The sequence below is a fragment of the Anguilla rostrata genome, chromosome 1 (genome assembly GCF_018555375.3).
Source record: "Anguilla rostrata isolate EN2019 chromosome 1, ASM1855537v3, whole genome shotgun sequence".
Classification (NCBI taxonomy): Eukaryota; Metazoa; Chordata; class Actinopteri; order Anguilliformes; family Anguillidae; genus Anguilla; species Anguilla rostrata.
The window spans coordinates 9,887,432-9,906,124 of NC_057933.1; the positions used below are offsets into that span (position 1 = coordinate 9,887,432).

Here is an 18,693-nt window from a genome sequence, read left to right on the forward strand (position 1 = left end):
AGACATCCAGTTGTTTGCAAAAGATAAATTTATATGCACTTTACAACAGTGATCTTTTTTTAAAAAATAAATAATGAAATAGACTTATCCCCAGTTCCCAAAACTCCAGGCATATAATTCTGATATTAAATTCACTACTGAAATTAAATACACTATTAAAATTAAATATAGCGCCTATACTCCTATACTTATACTCTATAAACACAGTAAATGTCAATTGCATATCATGCTGTTTCCAGCCTGAATCAGGGAAAATGCATGATAAAGTTCCTCATATTTGCAACTTACTGATTAGGTTTGTCCACATCCCATTATGTGCATATCCTGAGAAGGCCAAAAAACCCCAAAAACATTCACCCTCCCACCCCCCCTTAAACAACCCATCAGGTAGAACATTCATTTGAAAGGGATGGTTAATTGAACCAGGTTATCTAACCCAACGGGGTGTTCTGTATTCGGATGGAGTAAAACCCCTGAATTTGCACCACACCACTGATGTATTTGCAGCTGTAGGTAATGCTGTGGAAGAAAGTGACCACCTATCATGCTTTTATAGATATGGGAGAATCCTAGCTTAGCTTCTGCCACATACAGGATTTTTACCTAGCTGAAATACTTAATGACAAATAACTACTAGTAATTTAAGATTAACATACCATACCACCACTCCACTGAAACCATCCCCAAAGTATTGTTCAAAATGAGAAAATAGGTATTGTTGGTGTTTTCACATCTATAATGTACAGTTTCCTCCAATATTTTCTCTATGCACATTCAGTCTTTGGCTTTTTACATTATGAAAACCGTTAACCATAGAAAATACATTTTTCTTCTAACTGGCGTTAATTTATGGAAGGGGAGTACACCTTTGAGTAATATTCACCTGGTGTGTCGTAAAACTCCGGTGTAAATATTTCCTGCCATCCTAAGGGGCTCCTAAAAAATGGTGGGCAGTCAATATGCCAGAACATTTCTGCGCAATGGGATTTTCAGGAGAGGGTGGTAACTTACATCACATTAAATGATACCATTGCACAAAAAAAAAAAAAAACAATTCTAGAAACTTCCTTGGGGTATGCACACATTGGGCCTCATTCACAAAACTTTTGTTCTTAAAAATATTCATAAGAAAAACCAATATGGGATTCATGACGTGCAGAACTTTGTTTTTGTGCGTATCCCTGGTTTATGAGATGATGAATGCTGACTTAGTACATATTATGCACAATCCTGTTCATGTGATTAGCATAAGGAAACAGCCAAGAACAAATACAGATGAGAAAAAAATGATGAATGCCGAAATGTTCTTACAGTTTACGATTAAATGTGATCGTACATGTTTCATAAATGAGGCCCATGGTGTTATCATTATAGTTACCAATTACACTGCATTTATATTCTATTTTGATGATTGTAGTGTTGACTGCATAACACAGGCTATACGTTAATACATAATCAACATATGATAATTTAAATATCAGAAGCCCTATACATTTGTACAGTGTTATTCACAGTTCAATGAGTCACTTTTAAGTCACTAAAGGGTGGCTGGGATGCTTGTATCACAGCTGATCACCTTCCCAACTTGAGAAATACAGCATTCCTTCAATTGTGAACAGTGTACATCTGAACCTGTTGTCGGTCAAATCATGAAGCACAGCATCATCAGTTTATGTAAACAAAGTGAGTCACCTTGACCCCAGTCCCATGATTTTTGAGCTTGAAGGTTGAAGCGTTGACCTGCTTTAGCTACTCCCATATTTTAAATGGGCATGGATATTATGTGCAGGTCCTGAAGTACCATTGACTGTAACAGCCTATACATTGTGTTCACTGTACACAGCATTCTCTCCTGATTATTAACTTTACTTCCTTTTGAGGTGTGTGAAGAACTCACTGAAGGACCTTCAAACAGGTGAGGTACCATTTGCACCACAGGCCCCATTTGCTGTGTTATGGGGGTGTGGGGGGGGGGGTGGGGTATAAGGGATTCCCGGGTGTTGATACTGCAGTACCATCCAACTGTCAGGTGCAGCGAGACCTTAATCAAAAAATCGGCACTGCATGTAGGTCTCCGATGATGCGGAGTAGCCAAACTTCTTGTAGAACGCCACGTTGTTGGGTGCACATTCCAGTGTTATTTTGTAGCAATCCAATTTCTTGCTGAGAAGAGTCAGCGCTGACACTAATCTGCAATTGAAGAAATAATAGCTGTGAAAGTTCACTGGCTGTGACGAATGGCTGCGATAGTGTTATAAAAGGGAAACACTGCCGCCATCTCTTGAGAAAACGTCATTTCTAGCACATTCTGTACAAATATATCCACATCAGTCAATAAAATATGGTGACAGAATTTCACAGTTAGCAACACTTCACATGTAAGACTGGATGACATCTCATGGAAATAACCTGAATATTTGGAAAGCACTGATGACCACGTATAGTGTAGTTTAGGTCTTCAGGTAAACGATACAAGACATTCTGAGCAAGGTTGGCCTGGGTCAGACTTACAGTTTCCCCAACTGCTTTCCTCGACAGACGTCGCTCACCACGACTTCCTCCACCCTCCCTCTCTGTAAAAAAAAAAAAAAATTTTTTTTTAATAGAATAAAGATGAGTATCGATGCCATGCTGCAGTGATGACCACAAGATGGCGCTGAGCAGCAGTGACCAAAATGTACCTTGGCACAGCCATGGATAAATTTGTGTTCGATGATCAGTGTTGCTGTAGCAACTATTTGCCCAAGGTTTGTGTCCTCCACGACGACAACATAGTAATCACCAGTCTTCTTCATGTGCTCAAAATTCTCTACAAAGAACATGGACAAAATTACATCAAAAATGGGTATACAAATGAATTATATGGCATATTCTTACAATTTTATGTAACTCAAGTCTTTCTATATCTGTTCCCTGATCTGCGCTCTTCTACAAAACATCTTGTTACTACTTACCGATAAACTGTTCAGGTGTGACATCACCTGCTACTGTAAGCTGAGACAGGACTTTGTAGAATCCTGCAGTAAGGATGGGGGGGGGGACAACAAGCATGTAGCCAACAATCAATCATTGTAGTGGTAAATCTTATGAAGTTGGGTAGAATCACACAGCCGCGGTTTCAGCCCCTGCTACTGCACCTCGGTTAAAGTCAGCCGTTTGCAGGGGACGGAGGACCAGGCCTTCTCCCGGATGTGAGGGGGATATGGGGGGAGAGAAAGGCACGGTGTTGCTGCTCCAGTCCAGTTCCTGGAGCAGTGAGGGGTCAAACAGCGGCGTCTCGTCCAGCAACATCTCACAGGCCCTGCAGATGGACACACGTGGTCATGGGCACTGATTAATGCACAAAAAATGAATCATTTAAGGATGATTTTATTACAAAACTGACACGGACATCTGAATTAGATCAACAATTTTTGATAGTAACCGGATTCCTTGTACCAAACCTTGCCTATGAACGCGCCCAAACGTTTAACATACGTCTGGGCTCTGGTCCTAAAAGTCCGCAAATTCCCAATTTTTCCAGCACCCTCGCTCTCAGAACTGGGAAAGGAAGCTAATCAATCAAAACGAAAGTTGACCAGTAGCGGTTATGTGCATCCAATCAGCAAATCCCTAGAGACACTGCATAGCGTCCAACCACTCCAGAACCACGGTTAACCAAGTAGGTCAGTTTACACTGACTCGATGACACGTACCTGTAGCTCTCGCTACATGATACCAACCAGGCAGAAGGTCAGCAGCAAATACGTACTTCTACTTCCTTTGGATCTTGTTTCAGTTTTGAAAAACTTTCACAATCACACCACTGGATTGTTTCCCCATGGACTTTGGTTCAGCTAATTTCACTTCTAGGCGCACCTTTCACTCAAACGGACTAAGCACTAACAGCGGAGCTGCGAAAATGTGATGGACACGAATGTTTCATGGTTATTTTAGTAACAAGCAACGCAGCTGAGTAAAACTGGTTTGTTAACAACTTAGCTATTAGATTTTACTTTAACATGCTGTTTAATGTGACGTCTATGGTTAGCCAGTTTGTTAAATTAGCCTATTTAAAATTTAAAAGGAAGTAGGTGTTAGGCTTTTCCATTTCGGATGGTTCATCATGGCAGACGTGTTCACCTAAGCTTAGCATTTATACATTTACAGTTTTTTGTTTTTAACAGCTAGCCTTACCTCGTATTGACTTTATAATTACAGACAACTACCTAGAGACAGCCAACGCAAAAGCTAATGTGTGGTCACCAACAGTAATGTTAATATATGAAAACCCATACCCCACAGATGCAGGAGGCTAGCAAGCTTCTTAACATCTAACGTGTTATGTTAGCATAGCACCAACCGGCAACCGACCAACACACAGTCAGTCTCATGTGAGTGACCGGCTATTCACTAGATTAGTTTTCGAGCTGCCTAAATTATTTTATAATGGTCGTAAATTGTAAGCTTCACTCGCCATGTAACTACCCTACAGTCATGTCGTTAGCACACTCTTCTGTTAGATAGTTAGGCGACTTGTCATGCAGGTATTAACGTTAACATACAGTAACACGTATCGCCAACTTTAATGTAACTACTTAAGGTTAACACAACAATAAAACGACTGGCACTTCCTGATTTTGTTCTTGATAACATTCACAGGGTCAGCTGTGGTTGGCTAGCTAACGTTAAATCAGAGCCTTTTAGCAGCTAGACTAGCCAGCCTGTGCCTACCAAAGTCTTTAGCCAGCTATCGATAGGTTGCACACGACGCGTTTTTCACTGACGCCGCAGAAAGCAAAACGTGACGGAACTTACGGTGACATCGACGGGATGAAATTGAAGTCTGTAGCAATATCAATTCGGTGATTCTTGCCTGAATGGTCTGCAACTACTGAGAGTAACTAGAACAGCCTGGAGGGCTTCCTCCTCCTCCTCTGTATGACGTGGCACATGCGAGAGAGAAAGGGGGCGCGGTGCATGGACGTCACCAGTTAGAAGGGCTCCAACCGAGATTCCATGGAAACCCTGTGAGTGACTGTAAACACGAAGAATGTTAGTACGACCAACGCCTGTCCTCTCCTTTTTACAGTCCTCTCACGACTGATGAGTAACTGTGGGATTTATTTCATGATCAGTTAGTTTTTTAGCAAGGGGGATGTAATATGTTGGCATACAGCTGACAACATAATTGCTACTAACACTACTGGAGCGGAGAACCGTCTGTGGCTACTAATACCGACGTTTGAATGAGGAATTAATAGGTTATATTCTCGTTAGCGCTTCAGTTATTGATAGTATGTGATCATCTCAGCTTGGATGGCTACCTTTAAATATACTATATTTCTTAACCTCTATATTTACCTCATTCGCAGGAATTAGCAATCTAGGTCGTACGATCACAAGGTGTAAACTGTGAAGATGTAAGATCACAAATATGTGATTAGAAAGTTCTTAAGTGAACCTTCTAGTGCTGATGAAACAATCAGAACTGAAAGCAATGGAGTTCTAGAACATATTCAAAAAACAAAACAAAAAAATATTCCAAAAACCTATTCTTAAAATCTGTTTAGATCACTAAAATAGTAGAATGCCATCTAAAAAACCCGCATGGCTGCTCAAATGTGATTAACAGAACTGACACGTGTCATACGCATAAACCCCCTCCTCATCCTGTACGGAGTGATCAAAGCTACATGCTAGGTCTCGTGTCTGTTAGTAACTGACAAACGGGTACGTACCGAGTTCTGAGGCGATGGCGGATGTGGACTCTTCCATTCCGCATGGAATTTGCTATCTGGGTGTGGTTGTCCGTATTGTTGACTGCTGGGCACTTTGTGCTAGGTGATTAGGACATATTTTCACTGTGATTGTTTTAAAATTGTTATCTGCTTTTGAAAGTGTTTATCTTTATGGTTTATTGTGTTAATGTATTACTTGGCTGCTCTCCTGAGCCAATGGCCCTGTTCGTACAGCTCCTACATGTCCTGCCATGATAATCCTATTTGTCCCTCTGGATATAAGCATCTGCGAAATGAATGCAAACTACTGCTTAATAATAATAATAATAATAATAATAATAATAATAATAATAATAATATGTTTTGTTTACTTTGCAGTACTGTACACCATGGTGTCCTCTAGTGGACAAGCTGGGGAAATGTACGTGTCTGTTTCTAAAGCACTTAACCAGAACATGATCTCGATGGATTTTAGTTTGATACAAGTCTTGCCTGTTTGTTGTACTGGGAATTCTGTTAGAGCTGGAAAATGTCTCGTTATGCCTAATCAAACTGATGTAGTAGTTTCATCCTGAAGATCGCGGTAGTCTCCCCCCCCCCCCCCATCTATTAAGTAGCCAAGAAGACGTGAAGTGTTTGCTTGAGCCTTTCAATTCCCCAGCAGGAGGCCTTAATTAGGATCGTATCCTGTTGGTTCAGGTATCACAATGTACTCTGTGTACTGGCCTCTGTTTTACCAATCGCTGGCTCCACGGACGATTTATGAGGGTGGTACTGAGCTCAAGGTCCAGAGTTTCTAATGGAGTGGTGGTGGGATTCTGATAATTCAGCTCATCTCTGAAAGACTTTGGAGCCGTGTAGCATAAAGTCTAATGCTTCGCTATTCACGGAGTTCAGTCCTGATAGCAGTTATTTCTTGTTTGGGAGCCTTGCAAATTACAGCATCCAGGGTGAGCTGCAGTGCAGTGACTCCTTATGGTGACAACTTTTTTAAAGGCAGGCATGAGTAAGACTGGTATCGATTATTAGATCAGCTCTGTCCTATATGAGATTCATTACATTTAAAAAAAAAACTTTGACTGCAACTGAGCCTGAATGATCTTATTATGGAAGACCGATGGAGTATGATTTGTTCACTGAACTGCAATGACCAGCACTGAGGTGACTCAAAAAGTTGAGATCATTGTGAAATTTTTCCTGGAAGAGGCCTGCTCTGAAGCATCTTTCTTGATTTAAAAATGTATCATTAATCTACACCACAGAAGGATGCCAAAACAGTATTGTCCATCATAGTAACAGATTTATGCAAGAATGGGAGTGAATTTATAGTGAATTCAAGATTTGTTCATTTGTTTGGGCAAGTGTGTTGTTATAATAAATGTTACTTATAACGAGAGCTTCTGATGAATAGCTCTACCAATATAAAAGGAAGTAGGGTAATAATTGTAGCATTTAGCTGGCTGCCTGCTTCATGCAGTTCTTCAGCAAATGTCTTTTTGATGTAAATAAGGGGTTGCTAAGTATACATCCTATTGCAAATATGTGTGTTCTTGTTTTATATTTCATGTTTGGCTTTCCTTTTTTTACCGCATATGTGACTTAACCCTTTGACTGCATGACAGCGAGTTGCTGTTAAATACGAACTGACAGTCCAAAGTGATGTCAGTGACGTGGCTCCTGTCCCAAGGGCCCGAGAGCGGGCGTGCGTGTGTGTGTGTGTGTGTGAGTCAACATTCACCAGCCTTGTGTGTGTGTGCTCTGTTTTCTCAGACCACAGCTATTGCTTCACAAGAGACCAAGCCGGTCTCTCAAGCAGCCAGCTCCCAGGATTACATCAGCACAGCGTGAGTGTACCTTAGTGCGAGCCTCTTTGTTCAGATACTCCAACCTGGTACAGGCCATGGGGTGCTGAATAGCAGGACGTTTTACGTAAGGAAGAATTATCATGTATTCAAATTCTAAACGGTAACGCTGAATCATGCCTAATTTCAATGGGAGATCGTTGTAATATAAAACGCAGTACATTTTTTTTATTGTACCATTGTATCCTTAGGTGTGCAACAATTGCTTTCCAGAGCTGGGGCGGAGGGGACAAAGAGGAACAAAGAGAATTGAGACACAATATGTGGGGAAAAAAAAAATATATATATATGTATATAGGACTGATGACCTTTTTAAAAAAGGAAAAAAAAAAGCTACACCGATGGAGTCCATATGAATATATGTGGGCCTGAACTGAAAGAGTACAGCAACATTGTGTAATTTAAGCAGAAAAAAATTTGTCATTCAACATTTAGAAAATGCCAGGTGTGAACAGAGCTTGACTTATTTCCTGGATGTTTGGGGTTTCTGAGAGGTCAGCAGCAATGTTGCACGAGGCACGTGGCGCAACTTTGAGCTGTTGGTCTGGTGCTGTGTGCTTCATTGGCTACCTGATACGTGGTGCGTAGTTGATGTGATCTTTGCTTAGAATCAGAGATTAATCTTTGCAATCCTATGATCTGAATAAAATTTCAGGAATGGCAGCATCATCTATTACGTATTCACTAACCCGGCAGAGGTTGTGGCGACTGTTCAGCAGGTTGTCTCCTTCTGTGTAAAACCAGTTTATAATGATATACTGAAAGCCATTTGCTCTGCTTTGATGTCATACAGAAGCTGACAATGAGACATTTCTTCCTTTGTTTAATAAATGGTATTATATTAAAAAAAAGGACCATGTTAGGCACTGGGGAAGTGCTGTCTCTTTTAGCCAATCCAATCTTATATATAACACGTATTGATGTCTTAAATGAATGAGATGACAAAATATCAGTGTAGGTTCTGTTGGCAGGAGCCCAGGTTGAACTCTTAACTAAAAGTCCCACAAAGGAGGAAGAATAAATCTATAAAAGTAGCATATTTTGATAAACTAGTCAAACCTGTCTAGCCATTGTGGCTGTTTGGCTGTTCCACAAAGGAATGTGCCAACACAGGCCTTTTCTTTTCATTGTGAGCCAGAGGAAAGCCATGGTAGATTAAATATGTGATAGCAACCAGGCACCACTGCTGCCAAGATGAAACTGCACACTGGACAGAAGGATAAGATAGAAATCTACAGTGCTTAGATGAGGACTTGAGCGATCCATCTTCAGAAACCTTCCTTGACATATGACAAAGGCGTGATTACTGGCAATAAATGTCTGGTTGTTTCTGGAGAAACTGTAAAAGATATGATTTTGAATGTCCTAGATTTATATCCTGTACTTGAAATCCTATGAGCAGGCTAGCAGGCCAGTAGCAACCTTAACAACCCTGATATGTAGTAATTATCACACTCTGAGATTGTGACACATACACACATTCCCATTTTAAAAACACAAGTGGTCTGTTAGTCCTGGCTGCACCAGTCCCACAGAAAGAAACCGTATTCCCATGATGAGTAAGCATTTGCAACTGATGTTAACTTAAAACATTTTACTGTGCATCCTAGGCTATCATTTTGAAGCCATATCTCTGCAGTAGGGTTATAAATATCCACTGATATACTGTAACTGTCAACACATATGCTGCATGTGCTAATTATATATGTTTATGTAATTCTTTATCAAGGAGTGTCTGCGCACTAGATAATACAGTAACTTGCATGGTATATTATGCGTGATTGTTTTGTGGCTTTTTATTATTGGTACAATTAGCATGCAGAATTTCATTTTCTATATTTGATATTTTTAATAAAATGTTTTGCTTTGGTTTTTTTCTTCTGTAATTTCTTTGTTTCTTCAACAACCCCAAGGGGAGCAGTGCTGCCACCTAATGGCCAAGTGCTGTCCATCATCGGAAGTTTCAGCTGTTAAAGAAATTCCACAAAGGCCCATTGTTGTCCAGCAGCATCAAGTTTCATAGATTTGTCTTTCGTATATGACCCACTCATACTGAGAATGCTCTGAATTGGATTAACCAGTTTATTATATGTATTGTAGTGTGTGGGTTGTGTAGGACAAAACACATTTAGGCAAGCAAGAACACAAACCGGTATATGTTGAAGCCTGAGGACTAGCACTAACTAATGCTCAAGGGCAAGCAGCAAAAAATAGAAAAAAATAAGTCAAAACAATACTTAATCAAAATCAAAACCATTATCTGATATTTGCACAAAATTATTTGCACAAACAACTGTTTATATCGAAGGAAAAGCCATATAGAATATCTAGCCACTTATATTTCATTCTTTTGCATAATCCACAACACATTATAAACAGAGCAGGACTCGCAATTGATCTGCTGGTGATGCCAGATGTCAAAATCATTTCCTCTGTTTATGGAAGTTTGCGAAGATTGTTAAAGAATCTTTCAGCTCTGCTATAGATCTCTGCTGAGGATTGTCTGTCAGTGTCATTGATGTGTCTACCTGTGATGGCGGACTTGCTGTGTAAGCATCATAAGGACTAGCAGTTACTGGAATTTCACTCCTCTGATATTGATTTTTATGTATCCCTACAAAAAGAGACATACAGATCTGTTTAATTAAAAAAAAAAACCTGGAATACATTAGGGGTCATGAGGCCGAGGGGATCTGTACAGTGTTGGGGGTTCTAAGGGAAAGATGGTAAACAAGCAAGCGGAGCGGAAAGCCATGCAAGCCTCACATATTTAAGCCAGAGAAGTCCAGGCACGTGCTTCAGGATATTTATAGTATTTCTTGTGTGATATTACTTGTAAATAGTGAAGATTCTGAATAGGTTCAAATTTAAGGTATTCTTGCTACATTACTGCTGCAGAACGAAGGCTTAGAAGAGGATTTCATATAGTATGTACCTGGTTTACAGGGCAGGGTAAAAAAAAGCATTTACAAATCCACATTGAAAGTTGCATTTTTATTTCACTCACACAGTTTTTGTATTTTTAAATTCATTTTTGTCACATGGTAAAAATGTTAAGATACATAATTTATGTTAATTAGATATGCATATTCAAATGTTTGAAAATGAAAGTTTGAAAGTTTTTGGGTCATATGTTAATCCTTTATCTGTAAAACCTCATTTTCATTTAATGTCAGTCCCAGAGCATTCACCTCTCTCACTTTATTCAAAAGGGCCTAAAACAGTGAGTTCAAATCACATAGAATCAGGTAGAAGGCTGTGAGTTGTCCTTTCTATTTCTATATTTAAATTTTTTTGTCCCCGCCCCCAATGAAGTTTATGCAGTTTGACCTTTTTGATTGATCCAATAAAAGATTTGCAGTCAGCTCAGTCATTTTCTGTGTAGGCCTGTTCTTGTGCCAGCAGGAACTGGGTGGGAACAAAAAGGTATTGTAAACTGTGAACTTTGTGGAAACACGTTTTAAATCTTACACCCTCGACTGTGGGCTAGAGGGGAATGCGTATAACTGACTGTTTTGCATAAGTCTAAAAACACATGGGGTGACTGTTAGGGAATAACAACTGTCCTACAACTGTCCAGTTGCCCTTAAAAAACAGCCAAAGACCTCTCTAATGTGTTCTACCAACAAAATGAATGAAAAACTAAACCAAGGAAAAAGTAAGTATTGAATGAAGCTATCGGGAAATGGTATGACAGTGCACATAAAGATCCCAGGCCAGAAAGCCGATACACGGGCTAACATGACCGTGGATCATTGAATGCAGTGGGAGATTTATATGGAGGAGCTGTGGCCTGCCTTGCCCCTAATGGCTACTCTGGGACGAGGTAGAGAAGCGAGGCTGGGTTTCAGAAGGGGGCCCCTGATGAAGCAATGAACACCAGCCAAAGGCAGAGGATTGTTTGTGTTCCCGACACGTAAAAATTCCTGGAAATTAACTTCGGGGGAAGAGAGGAAGTCATTTCATTGTACAAAGTAAAGAGGGGAAGCGCGCTAGACGGCTAACCGAAGAGAGGCTTGCGGCAGCGCTGTGGCCGTGTGGTTACATGTGGTCAGGCCGTACATCTTTGACCTTCCCTCAGAGTTAATTCACACTGTGAATATTATTGATGAAAGTAGGTGTACTTACCGTTTGCAAACGACCACATGTGCACTCCTCAGCGAAAGCAACAGGAAAGGACACTTGGATAATTCACTTCACATTTCACTAAGATTAAAGGCTGTACTAAAATAATAATTTGATATGCAACTAGCAGCTTGTTTTCCTCAAGCAACAATCCTAAGACTTGTAAATAAAAAAAAATAAAAAAAAACTTCAAAGGCGGCCTCCCTCCACACTACATCCTGCACACAGTGGGGAGAAACTGGGGGGGGGGGGCAGTCCTCTGGGCAGTTTCAAGAATCTGTTTTTCTAGTAATCAGTTATCCCAGAGCTAAACCAGTGACCAGTCTGTAGGGAGGTTTCCGAAGGATGACACTATCCAGAACACCATGGTTGCCATAGCAGAGCGCTCACTTGCCATTTGCTGATTCAGACAAATGGAAACTTTCATTTGGAGAGAGAGCCAAATCACATCTCTGATCACATTTTTCTTTGATGAAAAACCCATTGGAACACCTCTCTCTCTCAGACGGCTACAGCACCGTACCACATTAACAACAGCACTCTGGTCAGATCTGATCAATGCGCAGGCAGGCAACCTTTACGCAGAGATATATGAAGGGCTGAGTAGTTTTACTGCCATTAACAGGCCGTCCGGGAGGTGTAAAGACCGAAGGACGTCGGTGGCATGAGGAGATAAGCTCATTAAAGTGCGAGGCCTGGTTGCGTAGCTTTTACCTCCCTATTCATCTGTACCAGCTCATGAAATATTAATGACGCCCATCCTGGTCTACTGTTCATCGGATCGATGAAACTGTAATATCTAGCATTTATAAAACCTCCCTGATCTGGTCCCTGTGCAGCCATAATAATCTGCACCATGTTAATGGGCGTACTGAGTTTCCTCCACATCCTGGTAGCATGTACTCTGGTGTGAAATGACAGATAAAGGACGGATCGCTGTAACCACCACTCACGGCCATAATGGGATCACAAGTACACAACTGTACCATTTGTACATGGATGCTGGTACATGCAAACAATATTGGGAAGTTTTCCATTTATTTTTATTGACCAGGGGATCATTTTTTGTTAGGCTTTCAGAAGAAGAGGTGCAACTGATTTGAAAATAAAAACAACCGCAAAAAATAACCAAGGAGTACTGCACAAATTTATTTCCAATAAAGAATGTCCACAAACTTTTTATTTCCCATTTATATTTTTATATTTGGGGAACTAATAAAATCTGGAAAAAAGACACCGTAACATGATGAGATTTAAAAAGTAGAGTTTCTGAAGGACAATAGAGTGTTTTGTATTTTCAGGTTCTATAGGTGAGAGGTATTCTGTCCACAGATGTTTTCATGTGCTTGTCTTTTGCTCACCATCAAGGTCAAATGTGGGCAAGCTTAATATGTTTTTAAAATTGTATTCACTACACTCCATAACCATTACAGTTCTGTACTCTCTGATTTGACAGTAGGTGGCTGGCCATCGGTGAAAATTAATTGACCATCCTGTACTATGACAAGAAATATAGCTCTTTTTGGTTTCAGTAATATCAGACTCATTAAATATTAAAGAACAGCTTCATAGGAAGGAAGATGTCATCACATTATTGAGATCTTTAAAACACTGACTGATGATCTTTGTCTCTTTCTTTAGCCCACACTCAGTTCAATCAGAGTGGAAGCCTTGGTATTTTGATTCGACGGTTATAATGGTTCTGTCCTTATGAATAATACATATGCTACAAGTTTAAAATGTCTAGCAGAGAAAGATGCAGAGGAGACGATGAATATCTGCTTTAAAATGTGAACATGACATCACCTTATTAATGAGTACTGAAGAGGGACAACGCGTTATTGGATTTAGTCAGTAACCCTTTTAGCTGCCCGGATGTCCAGTATTCAGATACTCCTTTTGATATCTGATACAGCAGGTTTTAAGACGGAAAGTGGGAATGGCTTATGGATTGCTGAGAGTTCCGAGATGGCAAGCCCTTGTTTCTCTGTGTTGAACGACGAAGATATCGCCGGATGTAGAGGAACTTTAGAGAACAGCCATATCGATTAGCAAATCAATAAATCAGGCGCTCAGTATTATCTAAAAGCATCGCCGTTTCCTTCCCAACAAGGTTGCACGGGTAAACAGAAGTAAAGACTGTTATTGTAGCTTAATTACATTGAGGTTTTGTTTCGTTAGTTGGCGGGTGATAAAAGTAGACAATGACTTCGAAATCTAACACTTGAAAGTTTTTTTTTTAACAATACAAAAATGTTCCTCTTCTTTATTATAGGCTAATATATTGACCACCGTTGTTCTTTGTTGTTTTTTTGTCATCTAAAAAATTAGTGCGAGCAATAAAACTTGATATTGTATGAAACAATGGGATATTTCAGCTCAGCAACATAGTGCTCTTGTCTATGTTTCTATGTTTCCTTATATTCATAATTATGAACGTGCGTGTCTCTGGTGGATCCGTAACTGTATATTGATCGACTACTAATCATTCATTTCCCTTAAATTCACCTCTCCCCAAGGGAGGAAATAGGGTGTTCAAATATACTTAAGTAATAATGGGCCGTCACTTCTTCGACATACTGCGGGTCTTTATACATAACATGCGTTTCAGTGAGGAGGGTACCCTACCTTATACGGAGAAGGACTACTCCCTGAGGACCACGAGAGCCGTGTTCTTTAAAGGGAGTGGAACACCAGTCTACAGAGGTTTGACGGCGTTCTGAACAGGGCAGACGCGTGCGTGCTTTCACTTCTGAACAATTGGAATGATTTTCTTCGTCCGATCTACGAACAAAGAACGATAGGCTCTTATAGCCTAAATTACGTCTAATTATATTTTATTTATTTAAAAAAAACGACGAGAGACGGTAAGTTTTAAGACATATTTATTCTGTTAGCAACAGTTACTAAGTGTGTTCTGCAGTTTTATGTGCTTGTAGTTGTGTGTTATACTTTGTGTGTTATTTGACTAACACGGCTTTGAGTTGATGCAATAATATTTGAATTAGTGATGGCTTAACGAGGCATAAAACCACACTGAAATGATCTGAGTAGTCATTCGAAAGGCATACAGGTGTAATATATTGATGTCACATGTCAGAAACTAAAAAAATAAAGAATAGATTGCGTGTCATTGGTGCATAGGCTACATATAGTCTGGAAATTATTGATAATTACAAAGTACAGATTCCAGTGCATTTTATGAGTCCAATATGATTTTATTCGAGATCTAGCAGAATTTTACTGCTTTTTCTGCAACAATAAACCCTAGGCATTACACCACTAACTAGACAAAGAATAATACAGGTCAGCACGTGTGGCCGTATGTTTCCTGTTTATCGCCGGACTAGAGTTTTATGTTGAGGCTACGTCAGTGTCTGAAAGAGAAAATACATTTTTTCGTGATTTGTAAGCCGTCTAACTTCGGTTGGAGACCAGATCTCTGTGCATTGTGTAGGCCTCCTTTGGGACTAAGCATAGAAAATGACCTCACATTGATTTCCTTTTTCCACAGGCTGAAAGAGGAAGTTATTTATATTTTTACAGGAACTTTCACAAAGGAACCCATTGGCATTCCAGATTCCAGTAAGGAAAAGGAGCCAAGAAAATCCATACAGAGCAGAAAGCTCAATGATATCTAATGCAGTCATGAGCTAAACAAGTTGCCATTGAAGGAAATATTTCCACCGCTGCTTGTAATTGAATCATTAACAAAGCCTTATGAATTTATAAATATGGATAATCTAATAATATAGACAGCTATTTCCCCATCCTTCCATGAGAAAAAAAACAGTGGCTTGTTATTGTGTTCAAAAACAAATTGAATCCTGTCAGTCCTCTTTGAATAATACAGCTCTTGAGCTCAGGTCCTGGTGAGGGGGAAAAATCTGCGAACTTCGGAAAGGCAGACATGTCAGAGAAGAAGTCTCGGAACTCGGATACCCGGCCCAAGTGCATCCGTAGCTGGAGTGCGGACAGTTACGTGTGGAGCAGCAAGAAACGCTCGAGGAGCGTCCAAAATGAGCTGGGGGCGAATGGCGCGGAGGGGGAGGGGCCGGAGGACCAGGCGGGCCGCTCAGCCTCTTGCCCCCGGAGGCGCAGGGAGAGGAAGTGCAGCTGCGCCGGTCCGGGCGAGGGGGACGCCGAGCTCCCCTGCCGAAAAGCCCTCACCCGCCGCTCCCTCCGGCAGAAGTTCCAGGACGCGGTGGGCCAGTGCTTCCCGATCCGCACCCACCACCACCACCACCACCACCACCACCACCACCAGGCTGGGGCCGCGCGCCCGTTCTCCGTCCTGCTCTGGTCCAAACGCAAGATCCACGTCTCGGAGCTGATGCAGGACAAGTGCCCGTTCTCCTCCAAGTCCGAGCTGGCCCACTGCTGGCACCTGATCAAGAAGCACGCCTCGCAGCCGGGCGGCTCCATCGGTATCGCGGCCGACCACAAAGGGAGCGCTTTCCCCTCTTCCTCTTTCTCTTCCCCTCCGCCCTTGATTTCCTGGGAGGAGATTGGCTCCAGTGGCTCTCAGGGCGGCAGCCTGGATGACTGGGACCCCTCCCGCCCGCGCGACAGGGCGGAGGGCTGCTCCCACACGGACTACATCCTGGTGCCCGACCTGCTCCAGATCAACAACAGCCCCTGCTACTGGGGGGTCCTGGACCGCTTCGAGGCCGAGGAGCTGCTGGAGGGCCAGCCGGAGGGCACCTTCCTGCTCCGCGACTCCGCCCAGGACGAGTTCCTGTTCTCCGTCAGCTTCCGGCGCTACAGCCGCTCGCTGCACGCGCGCATCGAGCAGAACGGGAAGCGCTTCAGCTTCGACGGGCGCGACCCCTGCGTGTACCGCGACCCCAGCGTGACCGGCCTGCTCAAGCACTACAGCGACCCTGCCACGTGCCTCTTCTTCGAGCCCCTGCTGTCCCGCCCGCTGCCCCGAAACTTCCCCTTCTCCCTGCAGCACCTCTGCAGGGCCGTCGTCTGCAGCTGCACCACCTACCAGGGCATCGAGGCCCTGCCCCTGCCCGACTCGCTCAGGGACTACCTCAGGCAGTACCACTACAAATGCAATGGAGCCTGCGCTGTGTAACATACACAGCCCTGACACTGAAGCATAGTCTCTCTTTATGCATCCCACAGGTGCCTGCCATATAGGGGTTGTCTGAAACATGCTCAAAGACTGAACAATTTGACTTTTTTAATAAATCCCTGTTGGGGTCAGATACGGCTATTTTACATCTATGGAACCTTGCCTTGGACAAAAAGCACAGAGTGAAATATCTAGGTTTAGTATGGATAGTTAATTGGTCAGGGGACATGTTAAATCTATGATTGAAGCCTCTACTCATCAAGTTCACATGGTGAGTTCTGCAGCTCAGTAGGTAGCACCTGTTATGGGCACATATCTAACAAATACTATAATTGCATTGGCTTTGGAAGTCTGTTTGGAGTTCTGGATCGTCTTGGGTAGAAGAATAAAATATTACCCATGAGCCTCCTGCTGTTGTGGATGATAATGGTTGATAAATGGGGGAAAGAAACAAGTGGAAGTGGAATTTCAGAGAACTACAGAAGGTTTTTCAACAAACACAAGTCAATATGTATGGACAGACCTGTATGTTTTTTTTCTTCAGGTTCAGTGGACATTTCCCTCTCTTCTGTACAGCACTACAATGGAGACACTAAACTCAACACAGAAATGTAGATTGCTGATGTTATTTCACTTGAATCCACCAGGTGGCGATTTATATACATGGTAAAAATACTGCTTGGGTCAGTTTCTTTTAGACTTACAAGCTGCCAGTTAGACTGGCTATCACTTTTTTGTGATGAAGATGGTGTTGAAGTGATTAAAAAAATATTTGATTTAGCATAAAATGTATTTTAATGCTAAAAACATTTCACATTCATGTATATGTGAGGTCTTACAGGATTTCTTGATTTAAGTAGAGGATATCGCATTTATCCAGCTGCTGCCGTTATCCAGTCTTATTGTTTTTTATCATAGCTGATAGAACACATTTGTCATAAAACTGAAAACCTTGTGGCAGTAGGAAGGTTGGATTCATCACCAGGCATTGTGCAGACTGATACATATACTGGTATATAGTATTTAAACTGATGAACCATAAATTGATAATATTAATGAATTGACAGAAACAAGTGCTAGTATTTGGTGCCATGAGGACATTCTCATTTCCATCCTTGTGCTTATTGTGCTAATTGAAATTACATGTATGTCTTTTAGTTTCCTCTTCACATGTTGCTGCTTCATGTAAATCATACATACACCCTCAACACTTGCTTTGTGAATCGCGCACCTTATGAATTGCACCCTATTGTGTGTTTTGTGAATTGCACACAGAAGCATCACTGATTCATTGCAGCTGACATGCCCGTAAAATGCAGAGTGACTTAATGGCAAAGAGCTTGTTCCCAAATTAATTTAGGCGCAGGTCAGTGCTTTTGCTATCGTGTTAGCACCTTTCTGTCAGTGACTGTGTCACTGCTTTTTAAATGCTGCTGGAAGGCAAGTTAATGGTGTGGAAGAGTCTTTGCTGTAAACAGTTGTGATTGGACGGTTGTGATTTGAAAAAAAAAGAAAAAGTATGGTACTGGAGAATGGAAAGGAGAGATGAAAATGACATATAGTATATACATTTCAGTTCTTACTGCTTTTCTATCAATATTTGGTTACCAGTTTTATTTTGTAAATTTTTTGTCTGTATGATTTACAGTTTTAAACAAACTGTTGTGTCTTCTGGAATAATAAATTCTTTATTTGGTCCAAGATTCTGGCATCTTGCTCTGTGCTTCAAAATGGAAAAAAACATGAGGATAGAAGATGGAAAAAACGTGCTTTCTCACCAAAGAACAATGCAAATGTTTACTAGCCTTGTGTATTTATTTTTTTTTTGTCTATACCCTGGAAGTGGACTATTTCTGGAACGTGAGGAGACACAATTATCGATCTGCACAAACCACTGAAATAA

At 41.3% G+C, this 18,693-nt stretch overlaps 2 protein-coding genes and 1 long non-coding RNA gene across 6 annotated transcripts; 2 read left to right on the forward strand and 1 right to left on the reverse strand.

The window, feature by feature from the left end:
• Positions 1 to 10: 10 nt before the first annotated feature.
• gnpnat1 (glucosamine-phosphate N-acetyltransferase 1) lies at positions 11 to 4,952 on the reverse strand. 3 transcript variants are annotated; one of them, XM_064321325.1, is made up of 7 exons: positions 4,798 to 4,868; positions 3,478 to 3,553; positions 3,138 to 3,301; positions 2,955 to 3,017; positions 2,682 to 2,809; positions 2,512 to 2,573; positions 11 to 2,190 (listed from the first exon to the last, which is right to left on the reverse strand). In XM_064321325.1, exons 3-7 carry the CDS (start codon positions 3,289 to 3,291, stop codon positions 2,043 to 2,045), a joined length of 555 nt encoding a protein of 184 aa, XP_064177395.1. In that variant the 5' UTR covers positions 3,292 to 3,301; positions 3,478 to 3,553; positions 4,798 to 4,868; the 3' UTR covers positions 11 to 2,042. The 3 variants fall into 3 exon arrangements, with proteins under 3 accessions (XP_064177395.1, XP_064177378.1, XP_064177386.1); XM_064321308.1 differs by lacking the exon at positions 3,478 to 3,553 and having other exon boundaries at positions 4,798 to 4,952; XM_064321316.1 differs by lacking the exon at positions 4,798 to 4,868.
• Positions 4,953 to 5,141: 189 nt separating this feature from the next.
• On the forward strand, positions 5,142 to 9,452 carry LOC135247628 (uncharacterized). 2 transcript variants are annotated; one of them, XR_010328257.1, is made up of 4 exons: positions 5,142 to 5,276; positions 5,569 to 6,141; positions 7,491 to 7,564; positions 7,774 to 9,452. It is a non-coding gene; the product is annotated as an uncharacterized LOC135247628 (long non-coding RNA). The 2 variants fall into 2 exon arrangements; XR_010328255.1 differs by having other exon boundaries at positions 5,569 to 7,564.
• A 3,729-nt stretch (positions 9,453 to 13,181) lies between these two features.
• socs4 (suppressor of cytokine signaling 4) lies at positions 13,182 to 18,493 on the forward strand. The gene is made up of 2 exons (XM_064321250.1): positions 13,182 to 14,574; positions 15,222 to 18,493. The coding sequence occupies exon 2, from the start codon at positions 15,618 to 15,620 to the stop codon at positions 16,788 to 16,790; it is 1,173 nt and encodes a 390-aa protein (XP_064177320.1). The 5' UTR covers positions 13,182 to 14,574; positions 15,222 to 15,617; the 3' UTR covers positions 16,791 to 18,493.
• Positions 18,494 to 18,693: the final 200 nt, after the last annotated feature.

Excerpts from the sequence above, each read along its gene's own strand:
- gnpnat1 (XM_064321308.1), bottom strand. Across the intron at positions 2,810-2,954 it reads CACACCTGAACAGTTTATCG|AGAATTTTGAGCACATGAAG; the intron begins GTAAGTAGTAAC and ends TGTTCTTTGTAG. Across the intron at positions 2,574-2,681 it reads TTATCCATGGCTGTGCCAAG|AGAGGGAGGGTGGAGGAAGT; the intron begins GTACATTTTGGT and ends TTTTTTTTACAG.
- socs4 (XM_064321250.1), top strand. The coding sequence starts at position 15,618 with ATGTCAGAGAAGAAGTCTCGGAACTCGGATACCCGGCCCAAGTGCATC.